Raw genomic sequence first — 27,392 nt, 5'->3', positions numbered from 1 at the left:
TTTGGCTGTTACTTCTAGGATGTAATAAAAATCTTTAGGATTCCATCACTCTAGATGGATGCCATGGGTTTATGTGTCGTAAACAATTATGTTTACGGATTTAAATGACAGTTGCTACTTTCAGTTGTATTTCCTAAATGTTATCCCCCCAGGATGTTACCCATTTTGATTAATGCCCCAAATAGGCAACTTTAGAATATCAGCATTTCACCTGAATTACTCAAGGGTTTCTAAAGATTATGTATAAAGAAAGCTCGCTGTAAAGAGAGTAAAGCCAAAGGAGCGTATACACTCAGTGCCCTTTCTGTAAACTTACAATGATACACAGCACAAGCCTGAAACAGTAGGTATAAGACCAGTGGTTGGGGAATGTTCCCTAAAACTCTAAAGCTCCAGTTTCAACAGAGCTTCAAATAGTGCTGAAAACAGCAACATTTTCAATTCTACTTCTGAGCTCACTCGTTTCTATCTTTGAGAGGCTATACTTTTACTTTTTCTCTTCTGGTGTGGAGCAATGACTGAAAAAATTCACTTCCTGTTTTAAGACAAGATTGTCTATTCGCGTATCTGCTGTTGTCCAGAGAAACAGGTTAGAATGCTAAGTGGTATTTTCCCTCAAATGAAGCAAATACAGGAAGTCCACGCATGTGGTGCATAATTCAAAAAGTACAATGGGAGACGCAGTACAAAATCAGACTTCCTTTTGCTGGCATTTGTCAGTCACACAGTTCTCCTCCCAGAAGCATTGAGAGTATTTTTTCCCCCTTTATCCTTCCAGAGACAAAGCCAAATGGTGCTTTTGATTCTGTGGTTCTAAGGGTCCTGGCCACTGATGGAAAGACCTACTCCACCATGCCCCGCCCTGTCTCCTCAAGATTTCCCTTCTCCCGTGACTCTCAATGCACTGGTATATTTTTTAGGGGCCAGTGAACATTCCACTATTACAAAAAAGCTATGAATTTTAATCAAAATAAGGGCAAAACCCTAGCAATCCCACCCTATATGTATGTGTGTGCATGTGTAATACCGCAAAGCTGTACTGCACGGGGTACAAATATTTCTGAAGTGTTGCAAATACTTTAGTGACTAGCAGAACTTAAAAGTGAGTGCTGATACAGTGCTAAGCCCCTTAAAACTATTCTCAGGCTCAAAGCTTCATGTGTGTTCACAGTGTGGACTGAAATTTCAACCAGAGTTACAGAAAACAAAAATTTTTAAATAGGAAAATGATTGACAAAATGAACTAATCTCTGAAAGTCTCACTTCTTGAGGTCTGTATGAGACGCTGGGGTACTTGCCCAAGCTGGTTGCTGCCTAGCATTTATTTCTAACATGCCGCATTTTAAAAACAGATGATAATAACTACAGATTATTATATATCATATTGCTGGTGTCCCTTTCTCTGCATCTTGCCAACACCAAAAAAGTAAGGCTCAAAGTGTTTTAAATTAACTGCCACCTAGTATCTATGCTAAGGTTAACAAGCACATTAGTTCATGATTATCTTTCACGTTTGACCAGAATGGGATGTGATTATCACTGAATACAGCACAAACCCTAGAACTCTGACTTAAAACCAGAAAACAAAAATCACATCAGGATATCCTCATAAACATTCACAAGTTGTAGTTCCTGCTGACTCTTTCCATTTAACTCTGGTCTTTGAAGCCAAAGAAACTGAAAGTTTCTGATGGTCACTGCTTTCCCACAGTTAACAGTAAATAATGGAGTCACATCTAGGGGCAACTTACCAGACACTCTAATAATCGAGCTGGGCGGGCAATAACAATTAGGATCTTTCGAACCAGTTGTTTAATAAATGCCAATTCTCCACTTTCTGAACGATCATGAGCCTACAAGAAAGATGATACAGAGTTGCTCTATTCAGTGGAAAAGGAAATCAGCAAAGCACGCTAATTAGATAATTACAAATCTCTGAAAATTAAGTGATTTAGAAAATACCTTTCACAGACAGATAAGCGGACATTATCTCTTCATAAATGGACACTGTTAAAATTCTTTATCTACAAAATGGCTCTATTAGCTAAATTTCAATTGCATAACTTTGATCTATTCGGTGTTAAAAATCAAATGTTAAAACTCCTAATGTGAACCATGAATGATGGAGAGATTAAGAGATTATGATGCATTAAGTACATGATACGAGTGGAGTGCGAGGCTGATAAGGGACCTTGATTTACCAGATACAGCAACGTTAGCTATGAAATGGCTAACACAGTGAAGGGCTGCTTTTGTTATCCTGGACATTTAACACAGTCATGAAATATATTTTACACGTGCACCATGAGTAGCCTACAAATTTGTTATTTTACGACCTGTAAGAAGTGTGCACTGCTGATTTCAAATGTGAGGGAGATAACGTTTATACGTGGATATATTCATACCAATTTGATTTCGCATATTGAATAAATTATACCTAGGCACTCAACTCAGTAAAATCTGACTTTAAATCTTTTTAAATTTTATGTTATCGTGTGCCTGGGTGGCTCAGTTCATTGAGCATCTGACTTCGGCTCAGGTCATGATCTTGTGGTTGACGAGTTCGAGCCCCACGTCAGACTCTGTGCTGACAGCTCAGAGCCTGGAGTCTGCTTCGGATTCTGCGTCTCCCTCTCTCTCTGCCCCCCCACCCCCCCGGCCACTCGAGCTCACTCATGCTCTCTCTCTCAAGAATAAACATTAAAAAAAATTTTTTTAAACTAAAAATAATCAGTTCATTCCTACTTCTTCTTTTTTTTTTTAAAATTTTTTTTTTCAACGTTTATTTATTTTTTGGGACAGAGAGAGACAGAGCATGAAAGGGCGAGGGGCAGAGAGAGAGGGAGACACAGAATCGGAAACAGGCTCCAGGCTCTGAGCCATCAGCCCAGAGCCCGACGCGGGGCTCGAACTCACGGACCACAAGATCGTGACCTGGCTGAAGTCGGACGCTTAACCGACTGCGCCACCCAGGCGCCCCCCTACTTCTTACTTCTAAGAATTATCAGCTATAACCAAAGCCAGAACATACAATGGGTTGTATTAACTCAAATAATATTTTATATACTAACATTATTGGGGAGGGAGGAATTCTGTTAAGACAACACCAAACAAAATCACACAGCATGAGAAGAAAGTTTCCAGGCTGCCAAGAGCAAGCACCAACACTAATGGATACCCTGTGTTTATATTTTAAGTATTGGCCGCTACAAAAAATACTAAGACCCATATTTGAAAGTAGGTTATAGTTTCCTGTGGATATTATTTTCTTTGGCTAAATACACCTAAGTGAGAAAACAAATGGAGACATCAAGCATTTCATCTGGAACAGACCTAGACCTCAGGACTTTAAAAAGCCATCAGTTAAATCAACCTGCTCAAAACCACAGGGGGACCTTGCCTGGGTCTACAAAAGACTGACAATGGGGAAAGCGGCCAGGAGATACCAGGCACACAAAGTCACAGCTGGGAACTAACAACAATTGCATCCTGTGGAAGGTAAAGGAAATTCCCACAATAAGGACTCCATCTGAAAGGCACAAGCTTCCCTGTGACTCTTTAGCTCCAAACTCTGGAAAGACACTGTCAATGTCATTCTGAAGATAGTTTTAATTTTCACACAAGGACTGAAGAAAATGTTTATCCGTGAAGATAAATAAGACAACCCAACAATGCTCTTCATACCACAAGTAAACACGTTTCTCTGCTCAAAAGACAAATTTCTCTAAATATCAACAATTATATTATGCTATATGGCATATTCAGATGATTTTTGAAACCGAAAATTTTCTTTTTGTAATTGCCATGAAACAATCTGCCAGGTCTATTAGACAGAAACAAAATTAAATGTGTGTGTGGGGGGGGAAGGGGGTGGCAGGATTTCAATGTAAACAGCTTTGGATATTGATTCTATCCCTTTCAGGGAAAGCCTCTGAAGGAAAAAAAAAAAAAAAACAACACAGGACTAAACTAGTAATTATGGTAACATCCTGGGACAGAACTGTGGAATTAAGGAAGGAGCATCTCACAGAGACTGACTACAGAGTTACTCTCTTATCTGCCTCTTCTGTTTCAAAACGCACCATTTAACAAATATCATTTTCAAGATATTCTCATAGCAAGTAATATGCATTGCGTTCCTAGCCTTTTTTGGGGGAGCTGTTTGATTAAAAGGAACAGCAGAAGTGAATTATTTGACAATAAATTGTAATAAATCAAGCATTTTGACATGCATATATACATATCTTCTTTCTCCTTCCCTCCTTCCCTTCCTTCCATAGTTACTGAGGAAGCAAGTATCAGCCACAGTGCTAGGCACTAGGGGGTTGAAGACGATTGGGATGTGATCCATGTTCTTCAAAGAGCCCTCTTTGAAAACCCAAAACAGAGCATGAAACTGCACTTTGGTCAATGTGCCATCTTAGGGTTTTTACTTATAGGCAGAAAGCAGCCAGTGAGGAATGTTATTAGATAAATGTTCTTACAGCCACAGAGAATTAATAATTTGGGAGTCAGGACTACAGTCTCAGTGAACTGTCCACGTGGAAAGATACTCATTAGCCAGGCAGACACATGAATCTGAAAGCTAAGAGCTGCTGGTCGGAGATACAAACAGGAAGCCATTAGAGTTCATCGGTCTTTAAGAGAGCCAACAAGATCACCAGAACAGAGGGAGGAGCAGTGGGCCACAAATCAGATGATGGGAAAACTAACTTTCAGAAAACACAAGTTAGAGGAAGAGCTCTTGGAAGAAGCAGAGAAAAAACACAAGCACTAAAAATATCTTGGGGCTCTTGGATGGCTCAGTAGGTTGAGCTTCTGACTTTTGATTTCAGGTCAGGTGAAATCTGAGGTGATGATCTCATGGTTTGTGGGTTCGAGCCCCATGTCGGTCTCTGTGCTGACAGTATGGAGCCTGCTTGGGATTCCCTCACCCTCCCTGTGCCCCTTCCTTACTCTCTCTCAAAATAAATAAACAACAACAACAGAAGAATAATTGAAAAGGAGGGGTGTTATGAAGAGAGAAAAGGAAGATATTAATATTGCTGAATATAATAATATTCCAGTAAAAGAGAACTGTTCCAGTAAAATGTCCAGAGGACAAGACAGTAAAGAGGACAGTGGACTTCAGTGAGTTAAATGAGGGGAGGTCAGAAGCCATTCATTCAAGAGTTCTTCTATATGCTAGACACCACACTAGATGAACAAAACAGACAAAATCCCTGCTCACACAGACACCTATGCTGGGACTGGTCCCTGAGCTATTACCAATCCGTGATGACACGGGTACAATAATTGAGTGCAAGCATTTAGCAGCTCTTACATTTTTAACATTTCTTGTACACCCAAATGCATGTTCCTATGAATTTATTTTCATTTTAATTCATAGGAGAATTAGCGCAAGACAAATTGGAAATTAACAATGAAAAACAAAAACAAGGTATTCAGCCCCCTAAAACACTCTGAGAAACACTGCCTTAATGAACTACAATAGGGTGAAATATGAGAAATGGGCACAGAGTACAGAAAACTCTGTTGGGATGTCTGGATGGGAAAGAAAAATAGTGACTTCTAGTCAGAGAGGCATCTTCTCATCTTGCCAGAACTCAATTCAGTAGGGGCAAATACAGATGAATTTCTAGAAAACTAGGATGCTAATATTTTCTTCCAGTTCCACGCAATTATTTACATATTCATGCTTAGAAAAACAATCTATGGTTTTTGCTGACATGGGCATAACTTATGCCCTATGGGGTAGAGAAATACAATATATCTAAATATAGAGACGAAATAGGTTTTACTTGTAGGCTGTGGCTGATCAATTTCAGTCACAAGAGCAGTATACGCATTAATTCCATTCTACCATACACATTCCTTCCTGCCCTGGGTGTTATCAGGAGCTACGCATTCAAGTATTAGACCTAGACAGGTACCTGTGTTTATCTGTCTTTTGGAAATTGGATATTTTGTTAGAAGAGGAACTGACACTAATGAGAATTTAAGTTGCCATTTACTACCCAATACCATGTGCGGGTTAATTAATAGGACACATGGCCTGGAAGGAGCCAGCAATTTTCCATTTAGCTTTTCCAGATATTAGAACTAGATAGCATCATCAAATAACGCACATGCACTCAGGCAATTTATAACTTTATGGGTGGGGGTGGGGGGAAAATCACTGCCTGAAAATCCCTTACAATCCACTTATCCCAGAGCCATAGATTGTTGGGTCCCAAGGTTCCTGTAAAGGTTATTACATTAACTTTCTATTACTACTATAAATGATGACGAGAATCAATTTATAGCAAGTAGCAATCAGTTTTTTCTTCTTTGCTTCCCTGGAATATGAACTCTATCTCATGGTTACAGTGTGTAAGCAAATGCACTCATGAAATTTTTCTTTTTTCAGGGGAAAAGCAAAACAAATCCGAAAACTTTATATGGTGGTTCATACCTCTTGCAGCAATTTATCTAATTTGTGTTGTAATTCAAGGAAGTATCGTGAGGTGATGAGACCCTGGTGGGATTTATCCAAGCAATCTCGAGCCAGTTCAATAATCTGATGGTGAGTGAAACTGAGCACTCCATCTGCTAGAGGAAGAACGTGGTCAGGAGAGTAGCTGGTGATTATTTCCTTCAGACGTTCTTCCATCTGAGCCGTGGCCTATTTAGAGAAGACACGCACACACAGATGTAAGACGACAAAACACACAAGTGGACAATTCAATCATCACGTTTAGTGAGCATCTTCAGACACCTCCACAAATTGTTAGTTTCTAGAAACTACTGGTGTATATACATAACATCATTACATACTTGTCAAAACCCACATAATACGCACCACCGGGAGTGAACCTTAATGTTAACTATGGACTCTGGGTGATGATGATGTGTCACTGCAGGTTCACATCGACTCTTAACTGGTGAGGGATGCTGAAGGGAGGAGGGTGTGAATGTCAGGGAGGGGGCTGGGGGGGCATCAGAGTATACAGGAATTCTTGGTACTTTCTGTTCAATTCTGATGTGATCCTAAAACTGTGGTGAAAAAATAAATCTATTTTTTTTTAAAGCAGCAACAGCAGCCTCATTACATGGAAGAAAGATTTGAGGTATACAAGGGAAACTGACTACCCTAGGGTGATAATTATTTTTTCTGTCCTATCAAATATAAGATGGTCTATAAAGGCTTCTGCAAGTCAAACAATACAGTGAATTGTCATGCTTTCGTTTTAGATCTTGGGCTATTTCTTTCAGATGGATGCTCAAAAATATCAGGTTATGTTTTTACCTATTCAAAACTCAGACTGTTGCTAGAATTCCACAGGACAGGCAAGAGTTGTTTTGTTCAGTAGGTTATAATGTACCAGGAACAAGCATCTTATATTATCCTTATCCTTCTCTCAAAAAGCTGTATCACATGTAAAAAGCCAAGGAGATTCCCTAGGTAACATAAATAGAAAATTTCCTTTCCAACTTTCATTTCATTCTGTGACGCCCTACTGCCTAATCAGTATCCTTTGCTTATATTGTCTATGAGGGGGCGGGGGTTTCTCTTGGCCTCCTGCTCCCCTTCTAAAATCCTAACTAGCATTAACTACGTGAGTCAGGACCTATTTCCCCGGTGAACAAGTGACATGTAATTAATAGCTAAGACAGCTTTAATCAATGACATCAATGTCGGGTTCATTGCAAATAATAAGCATTTTGCTACTGATTTATGAAACCAGAGATTTCCTTTCGTTTTCTTGCCTGGGGCTACACAAGTAGTGGGGGAGGAACAGGAACACAATGGAAAGACAGTCTTCTCCCAAATGTGCAGGAATACTAGTGCAAAGGCCGTGGATACTAGGTGACAGGAACTATCAAACAGCAGGCTTTTGCAGCCAGGACGTCTGGCAACAACTCTTCGACAAGTCCTCCCTGGCTCAATTCAAATTCCTTTTGCAAGCCCAGTGGGGAACACTGCAACTATACCCTCCCTTCTAAATTAATAGGGGAAGACATCAACTTGCTCAAGAGATAGGAAGTCCCAGAAAAGACAAATGAGGTTGGGGCGCCTCCATGGCTCAGTCAGTTAAACGTCCGACTCGATTTTGGCTCAGGTCATGATCCCACAGTTCGTGGGCTCAAGCCCTACAAGAGCTCTGGGCTGACAGCATGGAGCCTGCTTGGAATATATTCTCTCTCTCTCTCTCTCTCTCTCTCTCTCTCTCTCTCAAAAACAAACAAACAAAACAAAAGACAGTCACCACATACTACTCTATAGGTTTCTAACGAAGTAAAACAGTTGCTGCCTGAGGATTCAGGAACGGGGCCCAGATTAGGGCAGAGGGAACATGAGGGTCTAGAGGCTCATTCTCCGTGGGGTGCCTCATCAGGCCCACCCAGTGGGTGGGATAAGCAGCAGGATTCATTTTAGAGGCAGCTCACACAGCAAATATGGCTAGTCCTCAGCCATTTTTAAAAAATGTTGAGTGATTTTACCTTTTTCAGAAGCTATGGTGCTGTTTTACACAAGCCAGCTCGTTACTACTAGACTGGACCATTGCTTCCCGTAACAAAACCACCTTACACATGCTACACCCAGGTTGCCTGTTCGTTGATGCTAGGCATCTTCGATTCAATTCATTACCTTTGGGAACCTTTCTTTGTAGACATGGTTCATCATAATTATTTCATGGTCACAGCAGGCGGGAGAACGTCCGGGGCTGCAAGCAAAGCAAATTACCCTTTTAAACTTGCCTCAGCATGAAATGAAAATAAGCTTTTTATTTATAAACAATTGGTTGGATCAAAAGGACTATACAACCTTCGTAAGAGAAGTATATTAGGCGATAAACTACAAAATCAGTCATTAGTACGTACATACATACCCACACATGGTGACACCCTGGAGAGGATTTCAGAAAGGAAGCCTAAGAAATGGAATGCCACAAAATAATTACAGCTACGATGCAAAACTAGTTCAGAAACGTTCTTAAATTGAGCTTATATTCTGTATGTAGGATGCATTTGTGTCGTTCTGGAAACCAATTAATGAATTGCAATATAAAAAAAATAGGATCATTATGAACAGCAACATCTAGGACACAACGAAAAGGGTAATTTCACACTTTTATTGTACACCTGAGCTCTGCCGTGTACCACTGAAAAGGTCTCAGAGTCTTCTGTGGCACAGGTGTCGCCACTGAAATCCATTTTCTGGCCTAGCAAATACCTATTTGGGATGCTGAGGTAAGCACTTTGGACAATATGAAAGAGAGGCAGAGAACTGTTGTGCGCTTTCATTATTTCAATAGCAGTTCGTGTTTGTTCCTCGTGGTATACAGTCGTGCAATGTCAGTGTGAGTATTTACATTCCAGGGAGAACATAGCCTGCACCAGATACCCAAGGAGCTCCTTTCATAAAACCATAAAATGGGCACCCATGTGGTAAAATACAACACCTTTAAATGAATTCGTAAAATTGGGTCTTTTATTCCCTAACTCAAAATAATAACTCATTCCCAAATTATTCAGCGTGGCTACATTTACTATCAGTTTATGATGCTAAATAAAAAAACTACAAAGCAGGGGGAGGGTACCTGGCTGGCTTGGTCAATAAAGCATAGGACTCTTGGTTTTAGGGTTTTGAATTAGAACCCCATGTTGGGTGTAGAGCTTACTTTGAAAAAAATACAAAGGGGAAAACCCTCCTCAGGAATCTCAGATGTTCAACTGAACACCTGACAAACTATTTTCATAATAAAATCTTAAACAGGAAAGTATTCCGACTCTAGCGTCAAGATATCACACCGTGGAGACAAACTACCTTGAGCGTCCGGCAGAGAAGGACCTGTCACCCAGCTGCTGGGACTGTAGAAGCCTTCAGCCATCAATCCCTTCAAAGATGGCCTCAGACGCAGCCACCCCATCCAAGCCACGTCCTTGCCAGGGTGCTGCACCCAGGGACTGAGGTAGGGATAAAACAAAACAAAACAAAAAAAAAAGGCCACTTGGCCCAGAAGCACAACTCTGACAGGTCATGCCATCCCCGGAGTCCCCTGTGGAGTCAGCTGTGTGACGGCTTCATTTGCCTCTGCCCCATTTTGCTTGCTTGCCTTCTTTCTACAAGTATAAATCCTGAGCACTCCCTACTAAGCATCCTGAACACAAATCTGTTTTAGGGTCTGCTTCCTAAAAAACAAAACTGTAAGAGATACCAAATGTCAAAATTCAAGGGAGACAAACTCCTAACAATGCATTCATGATCCTGGAAAAAAGTAAAACTCATGATGCGAAGAAAAAATGAAAAATAGGGGTGAACTTTTATAATGTGGAATCTGAACGAAAATCCTTCTATTTTTGCTGTCCTTCCTTTTTAGCCAAGCTTAACTCTCCTAAAATAAGAGCATTAAGTGCTCCTACACCACAATTAGATTGTCTTGGAATTTCCAATGGCAAGAAGGCTTTATAGGAGGTCCCTTTGGTCCATCATGATTACTGCTACTATAGCAATTAGCAAATTGAGAGAAATTGAAAGAAAAACAGTGAGATGCCTTTCAGTGGTAATTAACAACATCACGTAGAGATGGGAAAATCACTCTCTATTTAGAGAAGTTCACAAATCAATTAACACTGAGATGAATGGGACCACCCAAAGGCTTCCCTAGAAATGGTTAAAAACAGATAATCCAGTTAAGTAACATTTTTCAATCAGGTCCACACACCTCAGACTTCGGGAACGGGGGCGCATGGGGGTGTTCCTGCATCTGTTTTCCGTGGCAATGCTTTCAGTAGTACAAAAATGTTTTGACAGGAAGTGCAATTCATCTGGCGTTGGTTGGTATGGTAACTGATGCAGCTTCTCCTGGGAGGAAGAGGAGGACTACGAGAAACCACAGTGAGGTTAGGAGACCACCTCAGAAAGAAAGACAAGTGAATCTGCGAGCAAAGCAGTGAACCTAGGGGAGGGACATCACCATTTCATACTATTGCCTTTTCATGTTAGAACTATAATAATTAGTGTCTAAATGTGTACGCTTGCTGCTTTCTCTGAGAGGTCAAAATGCCTTCTATATTTCATCTCAGCTGTCTATAAGACCATTTCCCAGAAGATAGCTTCCTCTCTTGTAGGAAACTCAGGCTCTGAAAATGGGCAGGATCTACTCAAAGCCACTGTAAGAAAGTGACAACCAGAGAACCTGGGCGCATGAAATGACAGATTAGTTCTCAACTGAGTATGGTACCTCGCTCCTATCGCTACTCACAATCAAACACTGTGACTTTCAGGTGAGTAACATAAAATGAATGTTAGGATGTGTGATCACAAATAAAGTAATGAGAGACCTTCCTTTACAAAGCATGCTGCCCTTTGACACATCAATATGTGCCCTGTGTAAAAAGGGGAAGAGATGAAGAATGTACTTTTCTCACCAATGTCATTGTTTTAAAAATCAGATTTCTCTGCCCTTTTTTCTCTGGCTGACACGTTTTTTTTGTTTGTTACAAAACAAACATTTTAAAGTAGCTTCAGTAGTGGTGAGTTTTTTTGGTCCCTTGCATATAGATTTGTTTTTTGAAGAACGTCACTCAATAGTTATGAGGACAACGTAATGTAGAAAAAGTGAATAGCTAAAGAACAGTTTTTAATCAATATGAGAATTTTAACTCTAAAGCAAACAGACTTTTCTTTTTGTTTTTCCTGAGAGTTAAACTCTACAAGCACTTCTCAAAACAAAGCAAAGCAAAACAAAACAAAACAAAACAAAACAAAACAAAATGGAGAAGTTTTTGAGCAACAGAACCATGATTAGAAAAAGCATATTTGTAAAGGTAACACTCATTTGAAATCTCAGTTCTAGCAGGTTTTTTTTTTTAAACCTGTCATTAGGTTAATAATACACTTCATAAACACTGAAGCATCACAATGAAGCAACCCTAGAAATTAATGACTAAAGCTTAAAAATGCCCTCATACCTTGAAATTATAAAACACCTTATAAGTACATACTGAGACAAAGAGGAATTTTTATAATGTAATGAGACTGTTTTATAAGCCATAAAAATGAGAACGCTACTAGAAAGAGTAATGAGATAAACCAAATCTCCACTCAGAAAGAACAGGCACAGTCTTAAACACTTTTCAGTAGGAAGAAACAAATAAAACACAAACCAAATCAACTCCAACAATCAGGAAAAGAATTATGAAATCACTGCAAGCAGGAGAGATGCACTAATGATAAAGTGAAGATAAGGAAAGTAGCAAATAAAAAAAGAGAATTAAAAATCTATACATAGGTCTCAGAGGTAAATCGATATGCGCAATTCTGTATCCAAGATTTCAAAACCCTAAAACCCTGAAGGTTATTCATAAGTTTACAGTAATCCTTGTGATGGCATGACATCGACCGGACTGATTGGAAAGCTATTTAAAATATGTATTTAATCCACTTAGTGTGACTGTTGATTCAAGGCTGCTGCAGAAATATTAATATATTTGATTATGCACTGCTGGCCAGGTGTTATTGGGCTGCTGTGTACAGCACAGGGATCATGCTACCTTTCTAAAACATGAAAATTAATTCCAAGACTCACTGGGCTCTAGAGTTTCACATAAAGTATCTAGGGCCTGTACTTGCATGGAAACCACACAAATCAACTTCAGGAGAGTTAGTTCCCTCTGGGGAGGCAAGGAGGAGAAAGGGATTGGATGGGAAAGGCTTTCTTTGTATCTTTAACATTTATTAAACAAAATAACAATTTATTTTAAAAATAGCCATAGCAAACATAACAAGCTGTTAACAAGTGTTGACTCTGAGAGGAAAATTTTGTGGTCATATCAAATACCCAGCCACCGAGCTGAACTCCGTAAGTTATGTGCACTGGGTTTACAGAATATGGCAAAATGAACGATGCGGTGGCGTGAGCGAGGGTTATAACCTGAACACTATTAAGAAAGTGAGGAGGCAGGGAGGTCCTCCGGGAAGAAAGCCTGTTTCATCTCAGGTGGAACAGCAGTGTCCAAATGGGACGAGGGTATCACCAAATCCAAGTGACACAGGATGGGTTTATGGCAGTGGGGACAACCGTAGGCCAGCAAAATGGCCCCAGGGGTTCCAAAGATACCAAATACAGCCCTAAAAGGGAGTTGATACTTGACAACGGACAAGTCCAAGGATAGGTTTCTGCAGAGACCAGGGACTCGCTCAGTGGAGAACTTTCAAAGTCAGTGAGAGCTGCAGGACAGCAGAGACGCAGAGGTCGCTCTCAAGATTGCACACTTTGTTGAGAAGATGCCTCCACTGGTCTAAGCAACCCGGGGGGCACTGCTGTGAGGACAGCTTCAATCATTTGTCTGGGGGTTTCCCAATATATTGTGTCTCATCACTTTGTATTTCTCGCATATTCTCTAAATGTGGTATCAGTGGGTCTCATCACCCAGTTAGTTTGCGTATGACTCTAGTAGTGTCCTAAATCAAACCTACTTTCCAAGAGTAACGAGTTACATAAAAAAGCTGCAGAAGACTTCCCCCAAAATGTTCTGAATAATGGTATCATTTTGTCTCTCCAGATAACCGTTTTGCAAAGGACAGTATTCACAAGCATGTGTCATTTTTTACTTGTTATTTATTAAAAGGAATACCATTTTATAGTCATACCTCATATATTTACAGGTATTTATATTCTTATTTCCGTTCTTTCCCTTCTGTAGAAAATGAGTTATCTGTAAAATATATGGGGGAATGTCTTCCTACTGCTGTGGTTCCCTATTACTTATTTTAAAATTAAAACTTATGATCTTAATATTATCTTGGAAAAGTTCCACAAATTAATTTTAATGGCAAAATTGGAAGTTAAAAGAAGTTACAATACTAAATATTCTTTGGAAGGACTGATTAATTTCCTATGACCAAATCTTCTCAATTTCAGAATACAGCATTTTTAACACTTGCCAGTTTTACAGTTGCTATAATACCCAAAGGATAAAGATTTGATGTTTACACTTCAGCTTAAGTAGTTCTGGAATTCAGCTAACAACACAATCATATGTCAAACTGAAGCTATATATTCAAAGTGTAATTTTGTGTTCTATCTTTCTATTCAAAACAATAACTAAAGTGCATTTCTGATTGACTAAGTGACTAACAGTTAACCCAGAAAGTGAAAATCTGAGAGAGACTCGGATCAGATTTAGAAAAGAAGAGGGGCACCTGGCTGGTTCAGTCAGCAGAGCATACAACTTTTGATCCCAGGGTCATGAGTTCCAACCCCACACTAGGTACACAGATTATTTAAAAATAAAGTAAAATACATATTTTGAAAAAAAAAAGAAAGAAAAGGAAATGAAACTACTAAGCAGTTTTGCACAATTTTTGCCCCAAAATTTAAAGGACAAGCCCCCCCCCCCAAATAAGAGAAATGAGAAAGAGCTTGTCAAATCTTCACTCATTACTTTTACCAACAATAGGGAAAAGAGATAATTGAACTTTTGTTAGGTGTGCAAAACCTACACTTCACAGATTTAACAGTTCCTTACATCGTTTGGTAAAAAGTAATTTTGAAAGTTAAAATTCTATCTTGAAAGAAAAACTGGGACTATGAGGTTAATAATTATATGTGCCACCTTCTTTAATAAACATGTAAGAGAAAAACTGTGTTACCTCTGGTTGGAAGCTGTTGGTTAGAAACAGAAAGAGTGTGTGTGTGTGAGTGTGAGTGTGTGTGTGTGTGTGTGTGTGTGTGTAACTATAAACTGTCTCAGGTGGTTTCTTCTTTAGACTACATATGGAAGTCAAGGATGGTGATAATTCCATTATGACAGATGGCCAGGTCATGTTCATTAATTAAAAGGTTTATTTTAAGAAACACCATGTAAATTCCTTCAAAAGAGCCATGAGCCCAGAGTCTAGATCATTTACTGGGTACTCTTACTAATAAACAAGGGGGTTGTTTAAAGCCCCTCAGTTCATTCTTTGTGCCTCAAAGTTTCTGATCCATAAAATGAAGAGAATAACATCAACTATACGACAGGGTCTGTTGCTGGGATTAAACAAGGATTATAATGCATTCTAAGTAGTTAGACTAATGCCCAGCACGTAATAAGTGCTTACAAACAACTGTTTTTTTTTTATTTGTACCAAACAAGGTCTAATTCTATGTTAATTCCCCCCTTTTTAAAGAGATTTGCTCTTTAAAATGGTGTATGATTTACTAGAGATGGAACGATGAAAGATCTTGCACTCTCCCCTATTTTTCCTACAAGCAACAAATCTCTGCATCCAAACCACAATAAAACTTGACTGAAGGGCAAAGCAAGGTCATATAGCTGAAATGAAGAATTTGGAGACAAGAGACTTGCCAAAAATTCTGTAGAAGAACAATACTTAAATTTCAGTTAATTACCCTTTTTTTTCCTTGGTCGATCAGTTTTGGCATTCATTTTCACACTGGAGTTATCCAACTTTTTAACCTCTAAAATAACCAATAACCAGGAGCACCTGGGTGGCTCAGTCAGTTGAGCATCTGACTTAATTTCAGTTCAGGTCATGATCTCATGGTTCATGGGATTAAGCCCCATGTTGGGCTTGGGGCTGACGGCACGGAGCCTTCTTGGGATTCTCATTCTCTCTCTCTCTCTCTCTCTCTCTCTCTCTCTCTCTCTCTCTCTCTCTCTCTCTCTCTCCCCCTCCCTCCTTCCCTCTCTCTCTCTCTCTCTGCCCCTCCACTGCTCACAGGCATCCCCCTTCCTTTCTCTATCAAAAAAAAATAAAAAACCTTAACAAAAAATTGATGGTTATGGACACAGCAGCCAAGGGTGACTTCACTGTTTTTTAGTGACAGTTTTATCCACTGAAACCATTTACAAATTTGAAGCACATTTTCCTGATGTGAGCCTTCTTTGTCACTGAAACTACTCAAGACTGTCAGGACGCTTCACCAAAATTATCTAAATGGACAATAAGCTCACATACCACAGCAAAATGGAACAGAGGATAGGAAAATAAATTACCTCTCCTCAAAAAAATGACCAAGGAGATGGTAAAGAGAATCCATCAGATTTTAACACGGCAGTATTAAAGGTGCTCCAGAAAACTCACATTATACTACATACGGAATTCTGGAAACACATAATATAAAGCAGTGGTGACACAAGTTAGTTTATAAACTTAATTGTAGTGTCTTTGCAATGCAAGTACTATTACATGGCTGAATCTATATGCTTAGCACAGTGTTGGGGTTTGTGAATAACCAGCACCACTGCAACAAAACCACGGATGAAAACCCTAAACAAAAGACCACGGATTTTGACAAAATGAAGATGGAAATGTATTAGATTAGAGGGAAATCTGAAATCATCAAGTCCACATTCCGGCTGGTTCAAGGGCGTTCAGACTACTCCATTAGGTATTCACTGAATACCTACCTACAACATACCTGGTCTTTCTAAATGACCACCAGCTTCTGAAGCTTGGCAAAGACAGATATCCCACAACACCACTAATTTAACCTGAGAAAGCATCTATCTAACTTACTGAATTGTTTCCATTAATTGCTAGGGCTCTTGTTGAAATGTTACAGTTTGGGGCAAGGGTATCCTTCTTCCTCTATTCCATCTTCATGGTTTCATTTTGTCTCCTTGTCTTAATTTACAACTAAATTCTTTTAATCTCCTCTTTAAAAAACACCTTACCTAGAAGGTACACATTTAAGGCTTGCCAATTTTTTTCTTTGGAGGAGAAAAACAAAGAAACAAAACAACAAAAACAAACAAACAAAAATCCCTCCATTTAAGGCACACAAGAAAATAAGACCCAGGCCATCAAAGTTTAATGGCATTTTCAGTACAGACATCGCTGGTGTGGAACCAAAGCAATAAAACCAGATTGCATTTCCACCCCCAAACTACACCAAATGGTATTAAAATGAAAGCTCCCAATCTCCTCCAAACTTGCCATCCTGGGACTGACTTAACTCAATTTATGCACCATGGTTTAAAAGCTTGTAGCAGAGAGTTTGTCCTTTTTATATTTGTCAGCTCATCAAGTGAGAAGTAACCCATTCACAGTGGCAGACATGCAGAATTTATCTTCTCCCTCCTACCAGGAAACACCCAGAGAAAACATCTCCCATGTAACAGAGTAAGAGAGCCGTGTGGCCGTGAGGAGGATGAGACAAGTTAGGCACTTACAGAGACTGTGGAGCTGGGGGTGTTTGTCCCATAGCCAGAAGAAGGGAGAGAAGCCAAGGACCAGCGGCGTCCATCAGTCCTGGTGAGAAAGGGAGATTAGCTTTGGCCAACAATGGAGTACCATTGCATGGGAACTCCAGGGAAACCGAGTATTTTCAGCCAAACGAATGACACAAATACAGTCAGTGAGGATGAGGAAATGTTCAGCAAGGACCAGAGTAAACAAACATTATACAGCAGGTTGACTTTTATTTAAACTGAATCAATACACCCAAACAAGGAGAAAGTGAATGGGTTGATCCATATTATTGATCTCTCACTAACGCACTTTGACAAAATGAATACCAGGGATAATTACAATGGTCAGACTCAGCAGATTCAAATGAATAAAAACAGAAAGGGAGGAGGAAAAATACTTGTAGCTGGAAACTGATAACCGAGGCCATGGATCTTTTGGAATTTGTACCTGAATTCCAGCAAGGTACAAGAGCCTGTGGGGACTTCCATTACAGCCTAAAGATGCTCCACTTGTTTTCAAGGCAAGTGTCCTACTCATCACATCTAGGGAAGGGATTAGTGAGGCTCCGGGCTGGTTCAAGCCTTAAGTAGCAAATTACTTTCACACTAAAAAAGGGACTGACCCTATACTTAGAATCTCTTGAGAGTTACTGCCTTCTGGCATGACCTGGCTTCATAAAGTGTTGGAACCAAAGCCCCTTGCACAGGTTTTGAGTATGCACCCCATTCTGGCCAGTGATGGCAGGGGCAGAATGAAAATTCTCCACTAGTGACAGAACCTAATGCACAGAGTACAACCGTGGCCCCGTCACAGAGGCAAAACTGTCAGGAGTCCTTGAAGAGAGTGATTCTTCTCTCCAAATGGTCATAGGGTAACCTCCGGGGTAGATTCTGGTGATGAGTGAGGGTCATTACAAGGGTCTCAGATGAGTTAATGAAGCAGCAGAGACAATACTATTGCAAGGGAACACCCAAAAGCGAACTTTCTGAAATCTCTGGTTTCCTGGAATCATTACTTTATCATTTATTCTGAGTAAGACTGCGACTTCAAAACCATATACCACTGTGAAAACAAACACATGCACATTTGCCAAGGGAAAAACAGGAAAAACACACATTATAAAGAGCCTTACTGCATTCTTTAGATGGGAACATCATATGTAGACTTTCTGTAATGCGTGATTATACCAATTTACCAAATGAGAGATAAGAGCGGACCAAATTTACCACAGACACAATTCACAGTAAGTTGAAGTCAGAGGATTCAACAGCACTAGACTTGAATTTCAGAAATGTCACAGTTAGATGTTTATGTTAAAAAAAAAAAAAAACAACAAAAACTGACATCTGAGACTAAATTACATTCAAGAGAAAATATAATCACAGGCTACCATGGATGTTGCCTCCAATAAATGCAAATGGTCCACAAAGACAAAATGGAGAAATTGAAGGGGACGAATCACAGAAATACTACAATGTTAAAATTTCAGTAAAATTTACCTGTCATTTCTGTGACCATGATTGGAGTACAAATGAATCAAGTATGTTTTTTTTTTTTTTTAAAAAAAGAAGCAAAATAAAGTGTTTGTAAATATACCACATACAAGGAATGGGAACAATTAAGTCATACATTCTTTCAAAATATTTTTAAGCAATTAAAAATGTTAAAGGTTTAAAAAGACAATAATTATAACAACATGGTTCTCAAGATGGACACAGGTGAGTCCTATTTTATTTGGCTACTTATTGAAGACTTAAAATTCCATGGTGTACTTTATATTTTAAACACCTCCTATTTTTAAAAGTAAAAAATGATATGATTTTTAAAAGAATTATTCAGTCCATTTAATAGCAATTATCAGAATCTAGTCTCTGGAAAGAACGAGGGACACCATTTCCCCCACCATGATTTTGTTTCGTGATTCATTAACTCTCCTTTCCCTCAGGTATCAATAAGCATATTTCACATGAATGAACAATTCCAAGAAAAGACATGTTCTTATTAGTTTTGAAGCATAAATTACATTTGCTTACTCTGGAAAATACACAACTAAAAGATGTTTAAACAAGACTGTACTTACTACCCTGTGCATCCACGGACCAGAAATAATTTATGTCTCATGAAGTTCCCCAAGTTCTCTGTGTCTATTTACTCAAATGGAGCACAAAAGACCATTGCGTTTTCATTACCATGACAACCGCACATCAGCTGTTACTACATACGCTACATATAGTACTTAAGAGAGGGCATGCCCTCTTTTTTCAAGAAGGCTATCACACAAGTGCAATTTGGATCCTGCTAACAATGTTGTCTTTTCTTTGCAGTAGCTACCAATAAAATGTTATCGGAAGACAGACTTCATCCTTGCCAAAGCAACAAGGCTTTTTTAAAGAGTAATTTTTTTTCTTTTCCTTTTTTTTTTTCTCCTGTGGGTAAAAATCTCTCAATGTTAAACTAAGTGAAAAAGTAAGAAGCGAAAAACATCAGATGAGAACACAGAATACAAAAAGATTGGCACAAAAACCCAGCATTTCAATGTGACTCACAAAAATTTAGATTAATACAGTGTACAATAAAGAATGAAAAGTCCCAGTATCAACCTGGCTATTATAATTGTATGAAGAGGAAGAAGATTTATTTATTTAACTGTTATAAGTCACCTGGAGTGACACATTTGACATTATGGTTGATCCTGGAACAAGGTGAACTATGCCAGCACTCAAAAAGAGTCTTATGACCTGAACTCAGCAGGCAATTGCTGAGTTCTAGTAATTTGCTTGTGCAAATACATTCTGAGATTTACTCTGGTAAGCAACAACAAGCCAACTAGGAAACACCTATGGCATGTATTCAGGGCTCCATGTTTCCAACCTAAGTAAAAGCAGTTCCCAAGTAAGTCCCACACCTTCCGGGAAAGGCAGAACAATGTTATTACCTCCATCTTCTCACCCAGGAAAAAAAATGTTAATTCCATAATCGGATGGATTGTAAATCAGTATCACAGTTATTAGCAAAATAAAAATATTTGCTATAGGGGCGCCTGGGTGGCGCAGTCGGTTAAGCGTCCGACTTCAGCCAGGTCACGATCTCGCGGTCCGGGAGTTCGAGCCCCGCGTCGGGCTCTGGGCTGATGGCTCAGAGCCTGGAGCCTGTTTCCGATTCTGTGTCTCCCTCTCTCTCTGCCCCTCCCCCGTTCATGCTCTGTCTCTCTCTGTCCCAAAAATAAATAAGCGTTGAAAAAAAAAAAAATTAAAAAAAAAAAATATTTGCTATAATACAATGCTCATTTTCAGCCTTTTAGCACAGTGGTAAAAAAAAAAATCAGTATGAGAATTTTACCTTTAATATATGTATTAGATGATGCAGAAAGCAAGCGAGTGTCATATTTTCCAGCCTGAAATTAAACTATTACATCACAGGGGATGTCTACTGGTGGGTTATTATTACATATATAAGATGAGAAAACATTAATAAACCTGATCTTTATCCCTTCACTCAAGAATAGTTTTAAAAAATACAGCAATCTCTTCTCTGCTGAACTGAATATACAAAATAATAAAATGTGAGACCCTCAAAAATGGTATTATTTCTTAAAGGCTCAAAAATGCATACCAAATGGAAGGGAATGGAGACCCACGAGTTCCATGTCTCCTTAATAAAAATCAACTTTAAGACGGAAGACAGACACACCAGAGGTTATATAAAAATACACCAATTTGAGTTTTCATAGCAAATGTAGGATTCTGTTTACTTGAATAAAAGTTTAAAAAGATGATCACTCATGTCCTAACTGAAATTAATAGTTTTTGAAGACTGTAGAGGGAGGTCCATCTGTAAATTCATGCAAAATGGGCTAGAGTTCTGTGCTTGTCTTGTGTCATGGTTGAAGGCTTACTGGTCAAAAACTAGCATATGCCTGGGGGGTTGTGTATTTTGTTAAATAGCATAGAAACCAAACTGACCTATCCTCTAGTCACCCACTTAATTATCAGGTTTTCTTCATTTTTATAAATAAGGCAGGATGAAGAGACTATGATTTCTGTCATGCTTAAATGCACGTTGTAATGAGATTTGCATTTTTCTTACTACTTAATGTGATGAAATGCATTCTTTTAAGAGATATGTTTTAAAGGCTATGGTGGGTTCTTGTTTATTAATTTTTTGTAAGGTTTTTTTTCCACTTAGAGTAGCAGCATTATCATGAATTAATATTCACTGGGCAAACACAGGCTTTGCGGGACCTGTTAATTTTCGCATTTTTTTTTAAGTGCTTAAAACAAGTTGCTAAAAGAAGAAAAGCTGGAAAAGGGCCAAAAGTCGGGCGGGGAGGGGGGGTCTCAAGTTCCTTAGAGAGCATGTCTTATACTCTTGTGTCCTGCCCACAGTGAAGCCTGGAACCTTACACACACAGGCATTTACCACATAGTGGGGAATGTGTGACATTTACAAGGGAATCTTAATTACAGAGAATTCTGAAAATACTGCCAACAGATCCTTTTCTCTGGATTTAGTAATGTAAATGCATTACGTGCTGACAAATGGCAGTGAGGACACTCCAGGTTTTGCTGCTTAGTAACATGTGTTAAAACCATTTTTTTTTTAACCTACACACAAGTCTTTATTAGTGCTATGTTAATCTACTTCATGGTATAGTTAGGTCTCTGAGAAAAATGAGCAAATATGCAGGACAATCAGACCATAAACTGAATCTGTCCTGAATATTCAGAGACCTATAGCTGAAGGGGCATTTTGTTCTCTGTGTTTTTCCAGTAGAAGATCCAGAACAAAAAAGGTGTGATGTTACATCACATGCCCATGATCCTCTGAACAACAAGACTTTCTTGTGACTGAATGACCCAGAAATAACATGTATCTTCAAAACTTGGTGTCAAATTCTAACTAAGATAGGAAGAGAAAACATAAAATGTCCTATAGTTCATAGGGGGATTACTAAATTGGTGGTTTCACTCTATCACATAAAGAGCCATCTTAGACTTTAATACTCTGCGACCCCAAGAAAGGTCATTTAAAAAAAAAAAAGTATTTCAACAATAACAAAAAACAGTTGCACCAGGACATGTAAATCAATCAAATCCTTATAATGTAAGCTCAGATAACTCAGTAATAATCTGTTGAACATCAAGCACAAGGCATTGCACCGGCGATAAGAGAAAGAAATGGAAACAGTCATTTTTTGCCCTCAATGGGAATCCGCCATCTAGGAAAGGACCAAGAGAGGTCCATGTAACTCCAGCATGAGTCAGATATCATTATTAAACTTTTAAAGCAGGAGTGTTTACAACGAAGTTTTGCAGTGGTCCAAAGCTATCTTTGGGCAGGGAGCTTCAGAGAAAGCCATATATGACGATGGGTAGGATCACACAGGCAGAAGGCAGAGGTACAGGAGGGAACAGCGGGGAATGAGGAAGAATGAGGTTCGGGAGACAGGATCTTCTACAAAACACTTTTCTATTCAACTCAAAGGAAGTCCTTACCTCCGTGCAAATGAGAAATGGGCTGAGGCACTGGGGGAGAAATTTCTTGGACTATCTTGAGGGCTGTTTCCTGTAAAGAGAAACAGAGGGAAAAATCACAACATGATTCCTATCCCACATCCAGAATCATCTTCTTGCAAGTAATGCGTTTCTGTACATTTTTGTCAAACGTCCATCTCCAAGAATGTTTTAGTTTTGCTGGCAGCAGGGCTGGGGGGGTGGGGGTGTGTGTGTGTATGCCGGGGGCGGGAGAGCAAATGGGCTTGAGTCCCAGCACAGCGTTCCAAGTGCGCAGGTATTTAAATAAGCACATTCACCCATCACCAAGCAGCAGCCTTCCACAGATTAATAACCTCAGTATTTCAGGACTATAGAATAAAGTATATACGCGTGTCTTAATTCTTAGTCTTGCAGATGTTAACATTTTAAACAGGCGATGGAAGTAGAAGTGTATGCTCCAACTTGTGTGTGTGTGGCGGGGGGGGGGGGTCTCTACTTTAGAAATGGGTGGGGGCTCTCTACTTTAGAAAAAGCAGCCTTAGTATTTTTTTATTAACAGAAACCGAGTACATGTCTGAATTCTGGAAAATGAATCCTTGTATTCCAGGGTACATATTTTAAAGGTGGAAATGTCAGAACTGATCATAAAATCCTGGGAAGAACCCAGCAGTCTGGACCTGTTTCCCAAACGACCCAGCTCGGTGCATGGGTGGTTCAGTGGTAGAATTCTCGCCCGCCAAATGACCTAGCTTGCTCTCAGCATGGCCCAAGTGGCCCAGCAGGATTAGCCCTTATCAATATTTTATTCAACAGTCCCCCTGCTCCTAAGCATCTGGGCTGTGACTGGCCAGGCAGGCTTTAAAAGCCACTATCACACAAAGGCTGGCAGGGGGTGTTCTTAAATCCTTCCGTGGGGGGCGGTGGGGGGGAGCACAGACCGCTCACTGTAAAGAGAGCAGCTCCTTGGGGGCTTGTTACTTTCTCCATCAGAACACTCAACCTGCTGCTGATCATTGAGAAAGCTTGGCAGGCAGCTGGTGAGGGGCAGTTCAGGACACTCCAGACCACCCGGCTTCCCTCTGCATGTTTAATTAGACTGGCAGAATTATCTGAGGACCGGATGGAATTGTAGCTGGTTTAAATAAGGAGGTGAGGGAAAGCTGCAAACTAAGCTTGTACGATCTTGAAACACGGAAAATAAATCAGGAAGATCTGTTTAATCCTTCACAGCCAGCCAGTTCCCACATTACTGATTTTATAACGGAAGTGACAACTGTAGTTAGGTGTGAGGCATACAAGATTGCATGTTCCAGTCAGTACCTAGCTGTAAACAATTTATAACCTGTGTGCAAAAAAGAACAGACTAACCCATTAAAGAGGATAAGTTTAGTGTTACCTTAAGGACTTCTGGACTGGTTATACCCCTACTGAAATTTTTCAATTAACTTAAGGTTGCAAAGTTTACAGTGATGTCTCCAACAGATGCCATTTACTTTATGACAGACAGCACAATTAAAGCCATTTGAATAGGAAGCGCTGAAAAGCCCATTTCTTTATGGACAGAGAATCTAGAAGCATTTTTCCCTCTGCTGCAATGAAATTTATCATGTCTTTGCATCTGTTGTTCCTTGGGCCCCTGGAGAAATGGATTCTGCTTTTGCCATCAAGTAAGCCAGGACTCTTTCCGTCCATTTATCTACACAGCTAAATTAAGTTCCGTCAACTTCTCCCAACAGCCTTGATTCTCCCTGCCCCATCTCTTCACAACTTAGCTTATATATCACTCTTCACAGCCTTGAAAGATCTTAAAAATTCAACATGGCTAAAAGTTTTGTTTCCTAAAGAGAAATGAATCTAATGCCAAAAATCTTAGTGTAGATTTTATTTAAAAAAAATGTTCACTTTGCTCACACCCCATATAGATTTCCTAAATCATTAGGAAAAACAGAACAGTTAATTGTTGGAAGCCAAGGTATGAGAGGTTTAACAATCTCTGCTACCCAATTCATTGAGAATAAATAATGAAACCTGGCACCAAATTCTTAGCCCCATGTTCTTTGTAAAGGGAACACTACATCTGGAAATTATAATGAGATCAACTAGAACTAGAGAGAGCTTATTAAATATTTTTAAGAATCTAAAGAAGGGAAAAACAAGGAATTAACTTAAAATTCTTCTCACTTTTAGAGATTTTAATGAGCGGTCCCTAGGAAGCCATGTAACATCCTACAATACATGGCAACACCCTCACTTTGAAGATGAGCAGGTAGAGACAGAGATATAAAGAGATAGGTTAATTTTTTGCTCTTAATGAAAAAAAATCAAGGCTACCATTAAATAGTTCTGTTTTTATTATTATTTTTCTTTAATGTTCATTTATTTTTGAGAGACAAAGAGACAGAGCACGAGTGGGGGAGAGGCAGAGAGAGAGGGAGACACGGGATCTGAAGCAGGATCCAGGCTCTGAGCTGTCAGCCCAGGGACCAAGGCGGGGCTCCAACCCACAAACCGTGAGATTGCGACCTGAGCTGAAGTCGGATGCTTAACTGAGCCACCCAGGCACCCCAACCATTAACCATTTTCAATCTTTGGGTTTTGCCTCTGTATCTTGTGCTGCCTTTCTAAGCCAATCGATTGAAAATATTCCTCATTTTCTTCTCATCCACTACATTGCTGTAAAATCAAACGCAAATTCCAAAACTTAAGACTACAAAGCCATCTGCAAAATCTTGCTAATAACAGATCTTTCTTCCTGTTTTATGGTAGATCTAGATTTAAGTGCCAAGGTGTATACACACACACCTCCCACATACTATCACAAAGGCTCTTAAATGTATGGGATATTAGAGAAAATGATGGTGGCCTGAACTAGAATATCTGACAATTCATTAAAGACAAGAGACTACAGCTTAATTTGAAGACGGTTCCGGAAGCTCAAGAGAAGAAATGGAAGAACCTCAGGAAGGAGACAGAAACGACCCAAAGGGAGTAGGGCAATGCAGTAGAGACAGATATTCTGGCAGTAGGGGAGTCAGACTGGTAGAGCCAATGAGTTGTGAACTACGTTTATTGGTATTAACCAGAGGAGGGCCTCAATAGATGTCTTAACCTCAACAGATGTCTCAATAGATGGCATAAATGTGTTAGGCGGACAGAGGAGCGGCCAAAGAAGAGGAGCTGAGGTGCTGGGATTAGGACCTGAAAGGCCAACAGAAAAAATATTTTGGTGAGCAAACCTAGCATAATTGGTGATGGACTAGAAATGAAGCAATGAAAATATTACAGACTACAAGTGACCAAACATTTCCAATATGGGTAGACTATGGGTGACTGACTACCCACTGTGGGACAACGACTGCCCATTAGTAGGGAATTTGGAGAGGGAAGTGGCATGGTACTACTAGGAGATGAAAAGTGCAGATGAGTATTCTGTAGATTATCCTGTAGATATTATTACAGAATATTCCTCAATGTTCCTTAGGGAGAAATAACAAGATTAGCAGATTAGAAAGGTAGGAGTCAAACTCTGAAGTCTGTGTTCTTATTTGAATAAAAATTGATTTCTGGGGCTTCTGGGTGGCTCAGTCAGTTAAGCATCTGGCTCTTGATTTCGGCTCAGGTCATGAGCACACAGTTCATGGGTTCAAGCCCCACATCAGGCTCTGTGCTGTCAGCTTGGGATTTCTTCCTCTCCCTCTGCTCCTCCCTCAGTCGTGCATGCACTCTTTCTCTTGAAATAAATGAATAAACAAACTTTAAAAAATTGATTTCCAGGTTACATACTCAGTCCCTAAAGCCTTACAGTGCTCAAAATACCACTAACCTAGAACACACAAAAAAAGCACATCTTATATATGTATTCTTAACTCATGTAATGAGGACCAGGCTGCCAGGGATGTGCACACCGAGTCCCTAGGATAAAAAAGCAAGACGGACTGAAACCGGCGTCCTACACATGACCTTCACTCCTCACAGCACTGCTCTCTGAATTCATCCCCCCATCTGCAAAGCAATACCTGAGAGACTCTCAAGCGAAAACTGGTGCCAGTTAATTCTCTGCCCATATGTGCAGCACTTGCTTATAACTCAAATCCTGCTGCTCCCAGGGATTTGCTGGCTCTTGGATGTCTGAGCACTAGGACACTTTATAGGATGTTGTTATTGCCGCTGATGTTTTTGACCTGGTAAAGTAAACCTTAGTAGTGGTCAGGCATTTGGTAGGTAATTAACTCTCTGATCCCGGGGGTGGGGTTGGGGGGAGGGCTAGAATGGCCAACATACAAGCAATATAACAAATTGGGGCTTTACCTAACGGTTCTGCACAGGGTGCCTCATTTTAGAGGCAGTTATTGTTAAGAAAGTGATTTCCAGATTAATTAAATTGTTTGATTGCTTTGTAATTAGGTTGGAGAAGTCCTGTGTCTTCACCACAGAGAAACAAGCTGCAAATCTTTTTAAAAGGCATATGCTATACCCACTACAGATTATTAATGTGCTTTTAATAGCTGCCTGTTCACAAAATGATAGTTTCTGGTTGCCTTGATTTTCTATCAGGACTGAGGGAATCCAAGAATTAATGATAATTGCCATTTGAAACTCCTGGTGGATCAAAGAGTAAGCCCCCATTTGAGTCCTTGTTGTCATTACTTGATGATCAGCTTAAATGACTTGTGCCGTTTTATACTACAACAATCAGTACCGTGTTTCCT

General features: G+C 39.6%; 1 protein-coding gene across 2 annotated transcripts in view; it reads right to left on the bottom strand.

Annotated features, from left to right (window-relative positions):
• Positions 1-27,392, bottom strand: part of MAST4 (microtubule associated serine/threonine kinase family member 4) — a 348,037-nt gene that overhangs the window by 52,694 nt on the left and 267,951 nt on the right. For both annotated transcript variants that reach the window (XM_047087443.1, XM_047087435.1), the window contains 6 exons: positions 22,684-22,753; positions 17,170-17,248; positions 10,710-10,867; positions 8,633-8,708; positions 6,455-6,664; positions 1,752-1,853 (listed from right to left, as the gene is read on the bottom strand). In XM_047087443.1, coding sequence (XP_046943399.1) covers positions 1,752-1,853; positions 6,455-6,664; positions 8,633-8,708; positions 10,710-10,867; positions 17,170-17,248; positions 22,684-22,753 — 695 coding nt within the window. The remainder of the gene's footprint in view (positions 1-1,751; positions 1,854-6,454; positions 6,665-8,632; positions 8,709-10,709; positions 10,868-17,169; positions 17,249-22,683; positions 22,754-27,392) is intronic.

Source organism: Lynx rufus, unplaced genomic scaffold, assembly GCF_022079265.1.
Source record: "Lynx rufus isolate CCGP_SWC_20201006 ecotype Redwood Valley unplaced genomic scaffold, mLynRuf1.p SCAF_1, whole genome shotgun sequence".
In the NCBI taxonomy this organism is placed as follows: Eukaryota; Metazoa; Chordata; class Mammalia; order Carnivora; family Felidae; genus Lynx; species Lynx rufus.
The sequence above is the reverse complement of the archived record's forward strand: the minus strand, read 5'-3'. Positions and strand labels throughout refer to the sequence as shown.